The 16,316-nt window shown below is 44.8% G+C and overlaps 1 protein-coding gene across 1 annotated transcript in view; it reads right to left on the reverse strand.

Annotated features, from left to right (window-relative positions):
• Window positions 1-1,464: 1,464 nt before the first annotated feature.
• Window positions 1,465-16,316, reverse strand: part of LOC125759740 (beta-scruin-like) — a 33,647-nt gene continuing 18,795 nt past the window's right edge. Inside the window, exons 5-7 of the mRNA XM_049418835.1 lie at window positions 14,152-14,367; window positions 12,120-12,328; window positions 1,465-2,177 (exon numbers count right to left, since the gene is read on the reverse strand). Of these exons, the coding sequence (XP_049274792.1) occupies window positions 1,951-2,177; window positions 12,120-12,328; window positions 14,152-14,367 (652 nt within the window). The 3' untranslated portion in view covers window positions 1,465-1,950. The remainder of the gene's footprint in view (window positions 2,178-12,119; window positions 12,329-14,151; window positions 14,368-16,316) is intronic.

Below are 16,316 nucleotides of genomic sequence, written 5' to 3' on the forward strand. Positions count from 1 at the left end.
TCCTTGGCACGCAGACGGCCTGGATTCGACTCCGGCTCGGACCCAAGATTTATGCTTTTTGCCTCCATCGCGATCTTTCGACGCAGGTAACGACGTCCACACTGGAATTTCTACGACACGAGTTCTTTAATGCTATCGCGTTAATATATTGGTGACGGGTCTAAAAACCGCGCAGTGCATACATCAGAGGCTGAAGAAAAACAAGGCTTGCACTGGTGAAAGCCGTCATTTCGCCCATCGCTGCAATAATAATACCTGGGGATTTACGTCCCAAAACCACGATATGATTATGAGCGACTCAGTAGCGGAGGGCTCCGGAAATTTTGACCACCTGGTGTTCTATAACGTGCACAGACATCGCACAGTACACGGGCCTGTCGCATTTCGCCTCCATCGAAATGCGACCGCCGCGGCCGGGATGAAACCCGTGACTTTCGGTTCAGCAGCCGAGCACCATAACCACTGCTCAACCGCGGTGGACGACCCATCGTTGCAGCACATGTAGTGTCCCTCTGTTCGGTTAGATCACGAGTACTTTTGTGACCCTTCAAATTAGCAAGCCCAATGCGAATTGTGATGTAGCATACCTACGTCATAAATTAATGAACATGCTAAGATAAACCAAATCTTGAAACCAGGTAAAGCGAATTTATTGGTGAACGCACATATAAACATAGAAAAAATGTTGCAGTGGCTTAGCTCGGTTATACCAGGATAACGTAGCGTTACCAAAGGTTCAGCTGATTGTTCTTAGCTTTCCTGATTATCTAGGATTAGCTTATCAAGCTTACTGCTCCAATGACACACACATGGTATACATATTATGTGGCACATGGATCTTTATTTTGCCAGGCAACTACTTCTGGATGCGGTGAGTTAAGCTTCTCCGCTCTTCTGCGCCGTTGAGCAGCATTTGCGCTCTCCTTCTCCATGGCTATACCACAATGGCAAACGCCATTGAGAGGCGCTATCAAGCGGCTCCAGCGCAGTGTTACACGGCGACAGCACAGCGAAGGCGAATAGCTGCGCGCGCGCCAGCGCCAGTACGTCTACCTGGGCTACGACGTCACTCATCTGGAGAGCGCAGACCGGCAGCAGCGAGTCGCGCGCGGCAGCGGCGGAGTGCGCGGGAGGTGCCGGCTCCGATGCGCTACCTGTGTGACATCACTGACCCTCGCGCATGCGCAGCACGGCTCTTGAGGAGCCGCGCGAAACTGGCTCGGCTAGGCCAGTGTAGCTAACGCTACAAAAGTCAGTCATTGCACATGAGCCCTACAAGACTACAATTAAAAAAGGCAAACAAGCTGTTTAAATAAAATGATGCATAAAACTTAAGTGAAAGGAAGCAATATGAAACGCTACAATTGTATGCAATGCATGCAAAGATAAAGTGAAAAGCATTGAGACAATTTAAATACAGAATACAAATGTGCAACAATCTCAAAGCGCCTAACCGAATTTCATCGCGCGGACTACATGGAGTAGAAATCCCTTAGCAGCGAATATATTATCAGTGAACTACCATGAATAAATACGAATGAAGCTTCATTTTTAATTAATGTACACGGTGTCAGTGTTATATCGTAACAAACAATGCGCTGGAATAATGTCTTATAATCACCCTATCGAGAGCTTAAATCAAATTTCACTCAATATTTAGAATGTCAGTTTTTCCTGAAAGCACCAGACGGGAGACGTGTGATAATATTGTTTCCTTAAGTAAATTATACAATTAACACGAGCACGGACCAACGTAATAAGGTTGTTTTACAAGCAGTGATAGCACCTTGAGAATTTTGGTCGAGCCTATTATAATTAGAGATGCGATATCACTTATTTCTATTCGGTCAATGCGATTGTGTCAACTTCGGATATCAATATAAAGGAACAATTTGCAAAAGATATACAAGCAATGTAATGACAATTGCGAAAGGTGGCTAGTGCGAGCAGTCATTTTCGCTGCGCAGCGTCGCACATCCGCCGCCAGACGTCGCGAACATTCGGCGTAAAGCCGCCATCCGGAGGCAGCACGACGCATGCGTGGCCAGCCAGACGGAACGGCGGAGGCCGCAGTCGCAGACTGCCGTGTCCAGGACCAGCAAAGAAGAGCTCGCACTCGTCGACCGACCCTTCGTACGTCGTGCTTACGCCTCCGAACAGCATCACGAACCTGTCAGCTGCAAGAGACAATATATTATACCCGCGTGCATATTTTGAGCAAGTGCATTCTATCTCGAGTCCAACCGCCAGCCATAGGCGCCGCCGGCTGACGAGTGGACTCGATATCGAGATCACGTCACAAACTTAAACCTACGACCTTTACCTTGCGCTTAGTATCAGGACACTAAGCGTCACTGAGTCACGGGGTCAGTCAGGTAGTCTTTATATTCTGTTCTGTTGAAAATTAGACGCGGCTTGGCACTCCCTCCTTCAGACACGTAAGTACTCACGACCGCACCCCACAAACAGCGTACTTAGCGGGACGTGGTCATGAGTACTTGCGTGTGTGAATTTGTGAATGAGGGAGTGCCAAAAGTTTCGCTCATATTTCCAATATGAGATATTCCCAACTAGTTCAACAGCAAATTTTGATAATATCGCCGCAATTAAAAACGTTAACACATTGCCTTTATCACGCCACGCGTCCCGACTTCATTGCTTTCCGTGTTCGGTTGGAAACGCTCGTGGGCTAAAACTCCAAGTCAGTTGTTCGATAACTTCGTGGCGGTTGACTTTTACAACGAAAGCCGTTACGAGATCACAACAGTGCCGTAGTTGTCCGCCGCCGCCGGTGTCCGTTAGCGCTACCGCGCAAAGTGAGAAGAAACGAAATGAGAAAAAAATACTCAGGATTGAATTGGGTTTGAACCCGGGCCTTTTGCGTAGCAGTGTAGTATTCTGCCACAGAGCCACGCCGGTGCTTGAAACTCCTTTCCAAAAAGACCTTATACGGGCGTCATGTCGGCCAAGGAATCACGTTAACATATGTAGAAGAGTAAAATAACAACCAGGCGTCACACAATGCGAATTGCGAAACCAGTGTGTGGTTTAAAGCTACCCACCCATTACAAAGAGCTCAGCCATAATTCTTCATTGTCATCATATTAATGATATCATTTATATTGTGTCTAACAAAGAAATAGGAGCCCTTCATAGTCACCTTCTTTCCTTCAGTGATTGTCATCAGTCACATCATCAACAAAGTGCACATAACGCCTTACAGATGCTTAGCGGGTATTTCGCTTCTCCGCAGAATGACGAATAATGACATAGTGGGTGCTTCCCTAGTTTACAAAAATTATGATTTATGGCGTAGTTGATGCCCTGCAAGTGTTCTTGTAATAGTTGCCCCAAGAGTGTTTACAACGGGCTCAAGAAAGGCCGCTCTTCCAGCTTTCGCTGTGACTGCTGCGTGTTCCGCGCAGGCCTGGCATTTGTTTTATGAGTGCAGGTCAGCTCAATAAGATAAACGTTCATTCCCGTTTTCTCGCCCACTGTAGTTCACATACCTGCATTTTCACCGCTACGTGACAATATAGGCAGCAAGCACTGCCTTGTGTGTCCTCACTTCAATTCCCCCGTATATCATCTTTTTGTTTTGTGATCAACAACTTTCATTTTCCTCGCTTGGAATGTTGAATACAGCCTTTGCGCGTAAGGGGGGGGGGGTGCTGTTCCAAGCAACCGAAACCGGATTGATTCAATAAGCCGCAGTGGTATTCGGAGACTGGAGTGCTACCGACGTACCAGCAAACTTTTTATTTTGAACGCCTGCCATTATAGGGACAATAAAAATAATGTCAGAAAGGCGAAAAAAAATGATTAGGGGAATATGTCTAGAAGCGAACGATGAAGTGTGCTATGTATTTTACAATCAATAATTACAATGTCTGGGGTTAAACACGCCAAAACAACGATAAGATTATGAGGCACGCCGTAGTGGAGGACGCCGGAAATTTTGACCATCTGATGTTCTTTAACGTGCGCTGACATCGAATAGCACAAGCGCCTCTAGCATTTCGCCTGCATTGAAAGGTGACCGCACCTGCAGTAGTCGACCCCGCAACCTTCGGGTCAGCAGCCGAGCACCGTAACTACTATAACACCGCGGCGGACTCTAATGATCAAGGTAGGGTGCTCGGCCAGACCTGAGGCTTGTTCTTCGGAGGCGACGAAGACTGTTTAAATGCACACATGGTCAAGCGAACAGCTAATGTGTCTTACACTCTGGATTTGGTCGGTAGCAGATTTTGTCCTCTGTGGCGAGATTCGCTCGTGATGCCTACCACTATCTTCTGAGCAGCGCCATCTGCAAAGCTACAGACATGCTTAAAGGGGCACTGACACGAAAATTTTCAGCTGTCGTTTTTTGCGTCAAATGTAAGGTCAAGCACTCAAGAGCCCAGAAAAGGTAGTGCTCAGCGTGAGTGCACCCTGAAAAAGCAATTACGGTGTGTTTTTAAAAGCTGGTTTCGGTTCCCACTGTACCCTGACGACACAACACGGTATGAGCTTCTCGTCACGTGCTCGCACAATATATAGTGACGTTTCCACGGCCGTTCCGCACCTTGGCTACGTTGGTGACGCACAAGCGGCCATTTTGAATGTTTTGGTGACGCGCAAGCGGATGCAACTTGGAAGTTTTGGTACCTAACGTCATCACAACTAGCCAGACTGCTGCGTGAAGTCACCAGAATTGGTACTGTAACCTGACATCAAGCTAGTGTTGATGTCGGTAGGTGCGCCGTGAAAAAATTGGCTTTAATATCAAAATAAAATATCTTATCAGCATTTGCTGAGCTTCACACTTTCTCAGAGTGATCTCCGCATACAGGAGATTTGTATGGCACAGTAAACTCGCCTTGGAAAAAAGTTGTCAGTAGCCCTTTAATATCAGTTGCAACATGGTGGCCGTGGTTGAAGGTGCCCCAAGCCTGAACGGTGACACCGGCAAAAGTTAAATTGATTTAGAGAATACCAGTAACGGAAACAGTGTTTACTTCACAAATTTTTTGCTATGTCGGTGCCGCTTTGAAGTGTTTGCGCCGCTCTGAGCACGGCCAGTACGTTGCAGCTCATATTAGACGCGACTGTACACATCATACGAATACACTTGGGGAGAGATGTATCGAGCTAAGGCTTTCTCAATTAGCTGATTTCCCCACCTTGAGCTAAGCATGCGATGCACCTAGCGAACAAGCTACAGAACCGTCATCAGGCTTCAGATCTTCCGTTTGTTATCAAAAACGCTCTGCACACATTGTAACATCCGTTTACATCGATCTCTGATTCAGTGTATCCGCATACGCTCGTAAACGCACCACGCTAGAATATTTTCCTTTATTTTTAGTATTTCGGTCTTCCATCACAACGAGAGGCCTACGCTGGCGGTCGCGATTTCATTTGGTGATGAGTGGGGCAAATAAATAAAAGGTGAAAAACAAACCTATCATGTTCATTGTGCTTATTGAAATACGGTAGCTAGGAGGTGTAGCAAGCTTTACCACAGATTCCCGTTTTCGCGGCGTTTTAGCGGTACTGCATGTGCAATTGTGTTCTTAAAATAGCAGCTGACACCATCAAAATCACGAGGCATGAAATGTCGCAGGCATGGCAAGATCTAAATGTACAGACAAAGCAGTCAGTAAAAAAAATAAAATAAAGACGCGAAAAACAAAGAATCCCATTCGTCACGCTTGGCGGTTTGAAGCAGAAGCGAGTGTCGCAAGCGCAGCCTGTGCATGGTCCCTGGCTAGCACTGGCACCTATCAGAAATCTCCTGCGTGTAGTCCCGTCTCGCACGCGGAAATGACGTCACGGCCGTCTGAGTCATGCAGAGTAATGGCACACTCGTATCACATGGACAGTGTAGTGACAATAAATCGAGAGAGATCACAGCAGTCAACTAGAATTTTAAGGCAGCGGTGTGCTTCACAGGGCTGGTTGTTTCATCATGGGAGGAAAATAAACAGCGCTTCAAACAGAACGACGTAAAAGATGGGGCCAATTAAACAGGCCCTATTCAATTGTGGTTGTAATCTTCTACATGGGTGAGGTGTCGCAAATGCTAAAGAAGGTAGCAGCCAAAATATGTTTAAAAGTTGTGTTCTGAGAGCACGGCAAGCTATCTGTTCTACGCCGTAGGGTCAAAATTGAAGGCCCTAAAAAACAAGCCTGCGCAAATAAACACGCAAGGCGCTTTGTCAAATACACCTGTACAACTGTAGACAATAGCACGGATGGGTTTCAATGCCATCATGTGGGGCTGTTAGCCTGCCTGTTTTGACTCTTTAACAACTAAACGAACAGTGCTACGATAGACGCTTACGCATGGCAACAGTAGGGTTGATGCATTCGACATTTCATGGCCTTATTTCACGTCGCGATATAAAGTAATCAGAAAACTGTCGCTTAATAGCTCAGGTGACGGCGCCCATAAGTTTTACGTAATATGGCCTTTACAGATGCCGTTTACTTATGGCCGCTCTCACATTGGCCAAAGAGGCCTATGTATAAATGACCGGTTGAGGGAGCACGCAAACTCGCTCAAAAGCTTGGTCCCCAGTCATTTGGCTGACCATTGCAAAAAAATGGCAGATATCAGCCAATTCTTGATTAGTGCGTGATTATAGGACGCTGTAATTCGCAGCGCGCGCGTTAGATTAGCGAAGCTTTCCGCATTCAGCAACATGGTGTCTTTTGTGTCATCATGTATTGAACTTACTTTCACAGCAGTGAAATGAGATAGCTTATGAAAAATAGTGTAACAGCTAAGGTGTTCAAGATGTTTTTTTCTATTGTTGTATGCCCTGTTTGAGATGCATGCGCATATTCTGTTTCTTCTTTTTTGTCAGCGCAGATTCTTGCCCCCTATCTTCACTTCATTTCATTTTATTACCTTAAAGACCACATTTGGGGCATTACATAAGGGGTGGTTTACATATTGAAACAATGAATGCAGGTGTTATGGTGTAATACAGGTTTGCAACGTGTCCAGAAATTCGGATTGGGTTGGTTCCGCAGCAGCATGGTGAGGCAGGTCGTTCCAGTCTCTGGCAGCCCGAGGAAAAAATGAGGCTTGAAATGTGACGGTGCGTGTTCGAGGACAGTGCGTGTTCCTATACATTTCAGTTGATTTCCAGTAAATGTTTTTTTGTTAGTCAGTGCCATGTCTGGTGTCTTACATTGTCCTGTGTAGGACAACACGACACACCGCATACGCCACGACTGAACGAAGGCACAAACTGAACACCGCCTCGGCGATTTCACGCACGAAGCTGTGTAGAATTTCACAGAGGCTGTGAACAGGATGCCTCGCCTCTTTTCCTCAAGAGGGAGCGACGTCCTAGCCAGCGACATCGGCAGTCATAATCGATTTTTGGGAGACCGTAACGCCATCTTCGTGAGATTTGGAAAAGCGTGGACGTCGGTATTCTGCACGTTAAGCGGCGGCGCCACAGGTCCGAAGCAGAAACGAAGCAAACTGTGTGGTGGTTCATTAAAAAAAAATACGGCGCATGCTTAGAACTTTCTAAGAACGTAAAGGCGAAAGCCTAGCTCGACCCACATAGCTTCGTAATAGTCACTAGAGAGAAATTTGGCGCTAGTGTTACGGGAGATGCAACGCATGGCGCTTCAGCTGGCATGGGAATAATGGGTAGTAGAGGGATTTCGTTCTTTCGGCTACGTGCCGCTTCCGGCCACTTTGTTGCAAGACGAAGTTCAGCAAAAGCTCAGCATTCCAGATTCTCCACCTTGACCCCTTTAGGATCACCAATTCATATCAGCTCACGAATTCACAACGAGCCGTTCTTTTATCCGAGGCAAAATTCAAAGCACAACAATAAACAAAGCCACAAGTTCGTTTGGAGCCGCAAGCGTGAAGGCTATGTCAATCCGTGTACTACCCATCATTCGCACGGTGGCTGAACAACTGCAGCGTTAGAGTTCTCTCTAGTAAATATTATTAATGAGAACTAAAAGACAATAATGCCAAGGAAAGTACAGGGGTGTTCTTTGTAGCAGTTAGGATATAAATGTGAAGAAAGTAAAGTGGACGAAAAGATAACTTGCCGCCGACAGAGACCGAACCTTCGACCTCCGAATAACGCGTCCCATGCTCTACCACTGAGCTACGGCGGCGGTCATCCTCCCGTCCTTTTTTAACACTCCGTAAACCTAGGAGTGTTAGTCAGCGCCGACCGCAGCCACACTCTTTTTCTGCCTGCTGGCGTCACGCAGCACGTGATCTTTTTACTAGCTGGCAGCTGACCAATAATCCCTGGCGAACCACCTGACGGCATCAAGTCTGCCAGAACGAAACCCTCGCAATCAATGAAGGAAAGACGATGAAATTCAAGGGCTCGCTTTTCTTTGTTAGACACAATATTGATTAGAACTAACAGAAAATAATGCCAAGGAAATCATGGGGGCGTTATTTGTAGCAATTAGGATATAAATGTGAAGAAAGTAAAGTGGACGAAAAGATGGCTTACCGCCGGCAGGGACCACAGGCAGGGACGGCGACAAGTTATCTTTTTGTCCGCTTTACTTTTTTCACATTTATATCCTAATTGATACAAATACACCCCTATACTTTCCTTGGCATTATTGTCCGTTAGTTGGCATTAATATTGTGTCTAACAAAGAAAAGAGAGCCCTTAAAATTCACCTTCTTTCCTTCATTCTCTAGTAAACATTGTAAGAAACTGCTTGGTCGGACCTTCCGTTGATCTGCTGTTGTACTTTCTGTTGAACTTTCTGCTGATATGCTGTTGACGCAGCGGCCTCTCTCTGCCCACAAATTCTGAATTTTGACAAAGCCTGCGTAGCCTAGGGCCGCGTGTTGCTCTCGTCGGGCCGATGACGCAGCTTCCTCCATAACCGCTTCTTCCCGACTACAGCTACGACAAGCGGCATTTCCACCTCTACTAAAAGCGGCAGATCCACCTTTACGAAGTTCTAGAGCTGTTCATGAACAGTTTTCAAAATACTTCGTTATTAATTACTAAATTAATCATTTTTAGCTGTCACAGCGGTCCCATTTCATGTCTGCAGTGCAGTATATCACGCGCACGAAATATTGTGGCGTAAATGCGCTTTTTTTTGTCATTTACCTCGGTGAAAATCCACTAAAATTTTATCGTTTAGGACTTTTTATTCTGACATTCAAGAACGTAAAGAAGAAAAGAAAAGTTAATAAACCGCGATGATAACATTTGTTTTGACACTATGATACACCAAGTCGGTTTGCCTCGATTATCACTCTGTAATCAATTCACAGAAAGACTGATTTGGTTCTCATTCCGATAGCATGTCGACGCCACGAATATAAATCCGTGCTCATTAGGTCGGTCTCAACAGCCACCTTTGGAGTAAATCGAAGCATTTCTGAAACGAGTGAATGTAGTCTCTGTTATGTTACATGCTTAACCGCGAAACCCGTCGGCGGGCCGCAAGTTGCATTATTGTGCTAAACGAATAATCTCGAAAACTGTTAACTTCTACGTAAAATTGAGGCCAATCATTATTGGCACGTTATATAGAGAAGTTGCCATATGCGTCTAATAAAAGCACTGCTATAAATCTAGACAATACCATTTGCCAAAGTGTTTAATGCGCCGGTCAGAAAAACATACGAGACGAAGATGTAGGTAATATTGCTGAACAAAAAGTTAATTTTTTCTATGAGAGACTTTTCGCTTTCACTAAAATGAAAACCATTTGATAGAAACATTTAGAAATTGACCTATGTAGTCAAGCCATGAGACGTACCGAAAGGGTCTCGAAATGTCCGGTCTATCCGAAACTGGAGCTGGTGGCAGTCCAGCATCTAGAATTCTTTCACTCAGCCTAACACATCTTTGAAAAGGATGTTTACATTTAGTGGAAGACGCGCGTACATGAGCCTCATATGGGCGCCATGGTTTCGATAACGTGTACCCTAAACGTGAGCATGTTGCAATGGCGTTCCCGATATAGCAGTGGTCATACTTAAGAAAACAATCGCACGCAACCACCTTAAAGTTATTAATGTGAAGTAGAACCATTTCTTTTGAAAATTTTATAAAAACAGGAGGCTACGAAAAAAACGATAAATATTATACTTTTGCGCGAGAGCGAAGAAAACAGCACAAGAAGTTTGTTTCGAAACAGCATCCACCTCGACTTCATTACCGATTTGCCCCAAGGTGCGCTCATATGCGGTTGTGCTAACTCGCTGAGAGCACTTCCGGGCACGATCGAACGCGCTCGGCTATACTCGCACGCTTCGCGGCGGTCACTGCCACGGAAGTAATCAAACAGCAATGATGCGCTCGAAAGGGCATCGCATAATGCAGCTAGGGCAGGATGCAGAACGCTACTCAGAGATTGAAAATGAAGAAAATGAATTTATCTGCTTCGCTCGTCCGCTTAACGCCGTTACTCGCAGATACAAAAAAAAAAGTAATGTTATTTTTGCTATGAGCGCACGCGTCGCATCGAAGACGCGAGTTTGTGCTTCGTGTTCGCGTATGCTAATGAAACCTTATACAATTCTTGCCGTTAGTGTATTTCTGAAGTGTAACCTAATAAAATGTATGGCAAGCGGTATGAAGGGCTTGCGCTTCTGCAGCGCCTCTCAAATTTGATTCGTCGCCTGAAGGGCCAGAAGAAAATTGGGCAACACGGGACGAGCTAACGATGATCACTCCTAGGTGTACTCGAACTCCCTTTCTGAAAATATCGCGATACGATAAAATATTTCAAATTAGGCAGGAACAGACGGGTGAAAAAGGTGAATACAAAAAAAAACTCAACTTTTTCTTTTTTTTCAGAGGGGCGGGGGGCTTCCGATTCTCTACTTTTTCATTACTCACTTTGAAAAAGTGGAAGCACATGTCCGTACGTGCGTTGTGTTCAGATACCATTCTTACTCAGATACTCAGACTGTGGACTGTGAGCATTACAGAGGATAACTCTGTGACGGTTTTTAGTCTTTTTAAATAAAAAGAAATTTTTAAAAACTAGTCATTTTATTCCAACCTATTGCGCATTCAAAATAAGTTCTTGTCGGTTATTCAAACACCTATAGAAGTGTTTAAACTTTCGAGGCACGTCTAACAAATTTACCTCTATGCGTATTATATCTTTCCGAACGCTTATAATATAAGCCTTGGTATTGCGTGTAGAACTGATAACGCCGTCTTTTTCGGTTAAAGCGTAATTGGTAAAGTCGAGAACTTAATTGTACAAAAAAAATATTAGACATGCTTCGCGAGTTTATCTTGTTTAAGTGTCCCATCGCACAGAAAAAAAAACAGGACCTTCGCAGACAAAAATTTCTCAGACTACAATCATTCGTAATAGAATGTTCTAGCAAGTAAGGAAATCGGACGAATGAGCCAAAGTAGGCGGCCATCGGAAAACAGCTCTTATAAAATGTCAGCTTCTCGAGTTAGCTTCCAAGAATTCCTGACAACATAGCGTTTGAATGCTTTGAGTGTGCGCTGGTATCGCAGCATATATATTGCAACGTTAGCGTTATGGATAACGCATCATAGCGTCTCTGTTTCACAAAGAACTTCTTAGGCAAGTTGAGCTTAGATTTCTTAGGTAAGCTTGATTATGGTGCAAAATACGTTTCGTGAAAAGGGAGATAAAAATGAAACTTCAGCGCCTAACTAACAACTGTTTATTGACAGTCTCAGAAACTTACGGGGGAAAATACGCCTTCCGCACATGCGTGAAGAGCACAGGTGTGACGTTAAACTAAATGGTCATGATAACATGTTTTTCAGAAAGATCATTTCTGGCGTTGCATTTTTCAGAAATATGCTTTCATAAACTGATGTTATCATGGCCATAACGTTCCACGTCATACATTGGCTCTTTACGCATACGCAGAAGGTGCCTTTTTTTTCTATACCTTTCTGGGACTGTCAAACAGTTGGTAGGTGGTTGCCTTACTTTCTTTTTTTCTATCCCCCTTTTCCTGAAACATATTTCACGAATTCTATTGATTGATTGATTGATTGATTGATTGATTGATTGATTGATTGATTGATTGATTGATTGATTGATTGATTGATTGATTGATTGATTGATTGATTGATTGATTGATTGATTGATTGAAGTACCGTAGCTGGCGGCCGGGAAAGCATGCCTGTTGAGGGCAAGAACGTCGTAAAACGCCCATGCACCGTCTTCCAGGACGTAGATGTTGGACGTGCTCACGAGTTTGCCGTTCTCGGAGGGAGTCAAGCCACCGCAGAGCCAGATTTGGCTCGCACCCACGGCGCCTGCTCCGAATGCGCACAGGAAGGGGAGGGAGGGCCCCCTTATGCACCTGCAAAACATTTTTTTTTTTTTTTGCAGAATGAATAACCAATCGTCGAAAAAAGCCTACGTCGTCTGGTGAAAGCTTCTGCGGCACACGAAGAATGCGTTGTTTTTATATGTACTTTCATGTATATTTATACATACGTAAACTGTTCTTTTAAATATAGCTTTTTTTCTTGTGTAATTAAAATAAATGTCATTATATTTAGTGCTATATTCACATGTTGTAACATGTTTGCTGTATTCTACGTAAAATCAATGCTACTTGACATTTTTTGACTGGTGACATGTTCCGCTGTTAACTATTCAGATGAGCTGTTATTCCAATAATCTTTTGGCTACCGACATGTTCCCGTTCATTTGGCTTGTACACCGTGGTGGGGCACCGTGTGTGCCTTGAAGTCAAGGCCTGCCTTGCACTTTTCGTTTCCGGCTTTCTGTCAAGCTCCAGACCGCGCTTTTATGCCTGTAAACTATTCCAAGTGTATTTAAAAGAATGAAGAATTTGAATTTCAATAGCCACCTCTCTTTCTTTTTTACTGATTTTTGCGCTGGGAATATCAAAACTATGATAACACTGCGTGCTCTCATGAATTACGTGGTAGTTTTTTGTTTTAATTTGCGCTAGTTTACCTGAGCTGGTTTAATGTGAAAAGGTTGGTGAACGCAAGCAAGACACTGTCAGATCACCATAGCCTGGTTAGCACACCTCGTATACATACCTCATGTGTACAACAGCGCTATCGTTAAGTACAAGCCGTTGTCTTTACCGATAGTCATCCACAAATACGTGACTATCACAATGCTACATGTGATCCCCATTTCGCTTGAAATATCATAAAATGACTAAATAGCACTTCATATGAAAAGCTGACACAGTACAGACTAGAGGAGGTTACACAGAGAAATGCACTAGAGGAATTGTTAAGGCTTACTACATCAACAAAAAAGGCAACCTATGAGTAAGCATGCCCTCAGTAGCACTACATGATAATGGAATTTCTTTCCTGAATATTTCCATTACATAGTAAGAGAGTGTACATGTGGTCACACTTTTATTCTTTTTGTAACCTTTTGTAATCTTTGCAGGAGTACATGTGGTTTTTGGTTGTCAATGATATGAGAGCACGTGGTATTTGGTGTTGGTTTAAATGGCGTGCGTTCTTTCTAATAAAGTTAGTTGCGAGAAATTCTTTGTTGATTGTAGTACCTCTTCTCGTGTCCTTGTTTTCATGCTTCTCGTGTCCTTGTTTTCATGCTACCCATTTCAAAAATGCATAAACAATTCCAACTTGCCCAACTGTCAATTATTCTGAAGATGCACAGATATTAAGATACAAAGGCGAAGCATTTTTCTCACCGTTTCGTCCCTCATCACTGGAAACAAGTGCTTCAGTTTCCAAAATAAAGACTGCGGTTTCACGTGCCGAACCCACGATATAATTATGAGGCATGTCATATTGGGGCATTCTGGATTTTATTTACTAACTCGGGTTCCCTAACTTGCACCTAAATCGAACTACAGGGGGTTTTTGCATGGCTGCCGTAGCCGTACTCGCACCCGCGCCCTTGTTATTAACAGCGCTACGCCACAGCTGCTAAGCTCAAGTGGTGGGTTAGCCAAATTACTATATAAAGATCCTTTGATTGATAATAGTAGTCAAGAGGCTGGGCAACTTTTCTCCGTAAACGCAGCGTTAAGAATCGGAAATTGACAATTGCCCGTTTAGTTACCCGGAAGATGTCAATTTCCCATTCTTAACCCCTTTGCCACCTTGCGGGATTCCGAAAAACTGATTTGCAACAAAACGCAGCGTCAATAAAGCTTACCTGCGAAGGCGCGTGTCAATGATGAACACGTCATCCAGCAGGCGCTCCTTGGCACAATTTGCTGACGCCGTATCCTTCTCCAAGGCGACTCCTCCGAGCACCCAGATTCGCCCCTGATGCGCCACCACCGCCGCTCCCATTAGCCCAACAGGCAGCCTCAGCACCACGGACCAAGCGTTGAGCATCGGGCTGTAGACGGCTACCGTGTCGAGGTAACTGAAAATAAACACAGGGAAGGACAATTTTTTAATTTTTTTTCTGCTATTGAGCGCTCTACTATAAATTCTGTCTACGGCGTTGCTACAGAACGCTTACGCAAATTTGCAGCCTTCAAAGCACAAACAACAAAACGTACTTTGCTACACCTAGCAAAAGTCGGAAGTCTAATGCAGCATAAGCTGCTACTCACCAACTCTTTCGCGTGACACAAAATCCCGTAATGTGTGAGATCTGCCGTAATTCTTTTTATTAGACGCTTGTGAGAACCCTTGTTGACAGCTTTTGTGAAATCGTATTGCTGTTTAACGCTTTTATGCACACTAAGACACGTACGTATGTACATCTGAATTACGGTAAGAACTACAATTTCCGAAGCAAATAGTAAGGACCTGCGAACACACAGCACGGACATGCGACTTGTTCATGCATAAGCTTATTAAATATCACTTTTGTGTATGCCTTCTTAAGAAATATAGAAACGTATAAATTCGTATGCTCTAAATGTACAAGGAACCGGTCAAAAAGTTTACCGCCTACCTATTATATTTCACGTTCACGCAGCATCTTGGTATATGTCTATGTATGTATATGTCTATATAAGTAAGTAAACTACTCGTGGCCTATCTCTCCAATAATGTGACATCTTGGCCGAGATTTATAGACAACTATAAAGCATCCATTCAAGAAAAGCAAAATTTGGGAGTTTGAAATTCCTTTTTATTTATAGTTTGCAACCTATACCCAGGTGAAAAAATTTGCAGTGGCTTAGCTCAGCTATGCTAGGATATACGTAGCCTTAGCAAAGGTTCAGCTGAATATTCTTAGCTTTCCAGATTGTCTAGGATTATTAGCCTTCTTCTGTTCAATCTTCGTACGCTGAACCGCTAATTGCGAGGCAACTACTTCGGGATCCGATGAGATAAGCATCTCGGCTCTTCTGCGTCGTTGAGCAGCATTTGCGCTCTCCTTCTCCATGGCGTTACCCACCTGCAAACGCCACTCAAAGGCGCTACCAATCGGCTCCAGCGCAGTGTCAGACGGCGACTACACAGAGAAGGCGAATAGCTGCGCGCGCGCCAGCGTCACTATGTCTATGGCTACGACGTCACTCCTCTCGAATGCGGCGCAGACCAGCAGCGGCGTGCCGCGCGCGGCGGTGGCGGAGTCTGCGCGCGCGCCGGCGCCAGCGTGTCTGCCGCCCCTACGACGCCACTCCTCCCGAACGCGCAGACCAGCAGCGGCGAGCCGCGCGCTCCGGAGACCCAGCTCAGGTGACCCAGCTAAGTGACATCACTGATCCTCCCGCATGCGCAGCACGGCTCATGACCATCCATGCGAAATCGGCTCCGGTTAGGCATGTGTAGCTAACGCTACACAACTTGGTGGACGCTTGAGCCCCGGCTTCAAGAGTAGAACGCGACAGCGTAATCGGGCCCCTTGCCCATCGCATTAAACCGTGCCACAAGGAAAGGAACGCTTGTGCGCGTAACATTGCCCGTTACAAACTACCCAATGATGTCTATTGCTAGTGCAATTGCGAAGTGCCCATAAATATATAATTCCTCCTTTTGGAAATTGGCGAAATGCCGACTAAGCCTCCGTAAAGTGCCACGCGCACCTGCGCAGCTGCACACTTTGTAATGGTTGGACACTCGTGGTACAATTCGCGTGCTTTGACGCCTGCTGCGATTCCACGATTCTGTCACACAATATTGCATGCTTTAAGGAGACTTTCCACTACGTGTCATTCTTATAGCGTTTCTTTACGAAGCAGTTTCAAGTACTGGCGTGGCTTCGTGGTAGAGGACCTGCTTGCTACGCAGAAGGCCTGGGTTCGAATCTCCCTCTGGTTATTTATTTATTTATTTATTTATTTATGTCTGGAATTTTCGCGCATGGGCAGCGCCCATTTTTCGCTCACAACCGCCGACGCCAACCCCGCAATT

The sequence above is a fragment of the Rhipicephalus sanguineus genome, chromosome 9, assembly GCF_013339695.2.
Source record: "Rhipicephalus sanguineus isolate Rsan-2018 chromosome 9, BIME_Rsan_1.4, whole genome shotgun sequence".
In the NCBI taxonomy this organism is placed as follows: Eukaryota; Metazoa; Arthropoda; class Arachnida; order Ixodida; family Ixodidae; genus Rhipicephalus; species Rhipicephalus sanguineus.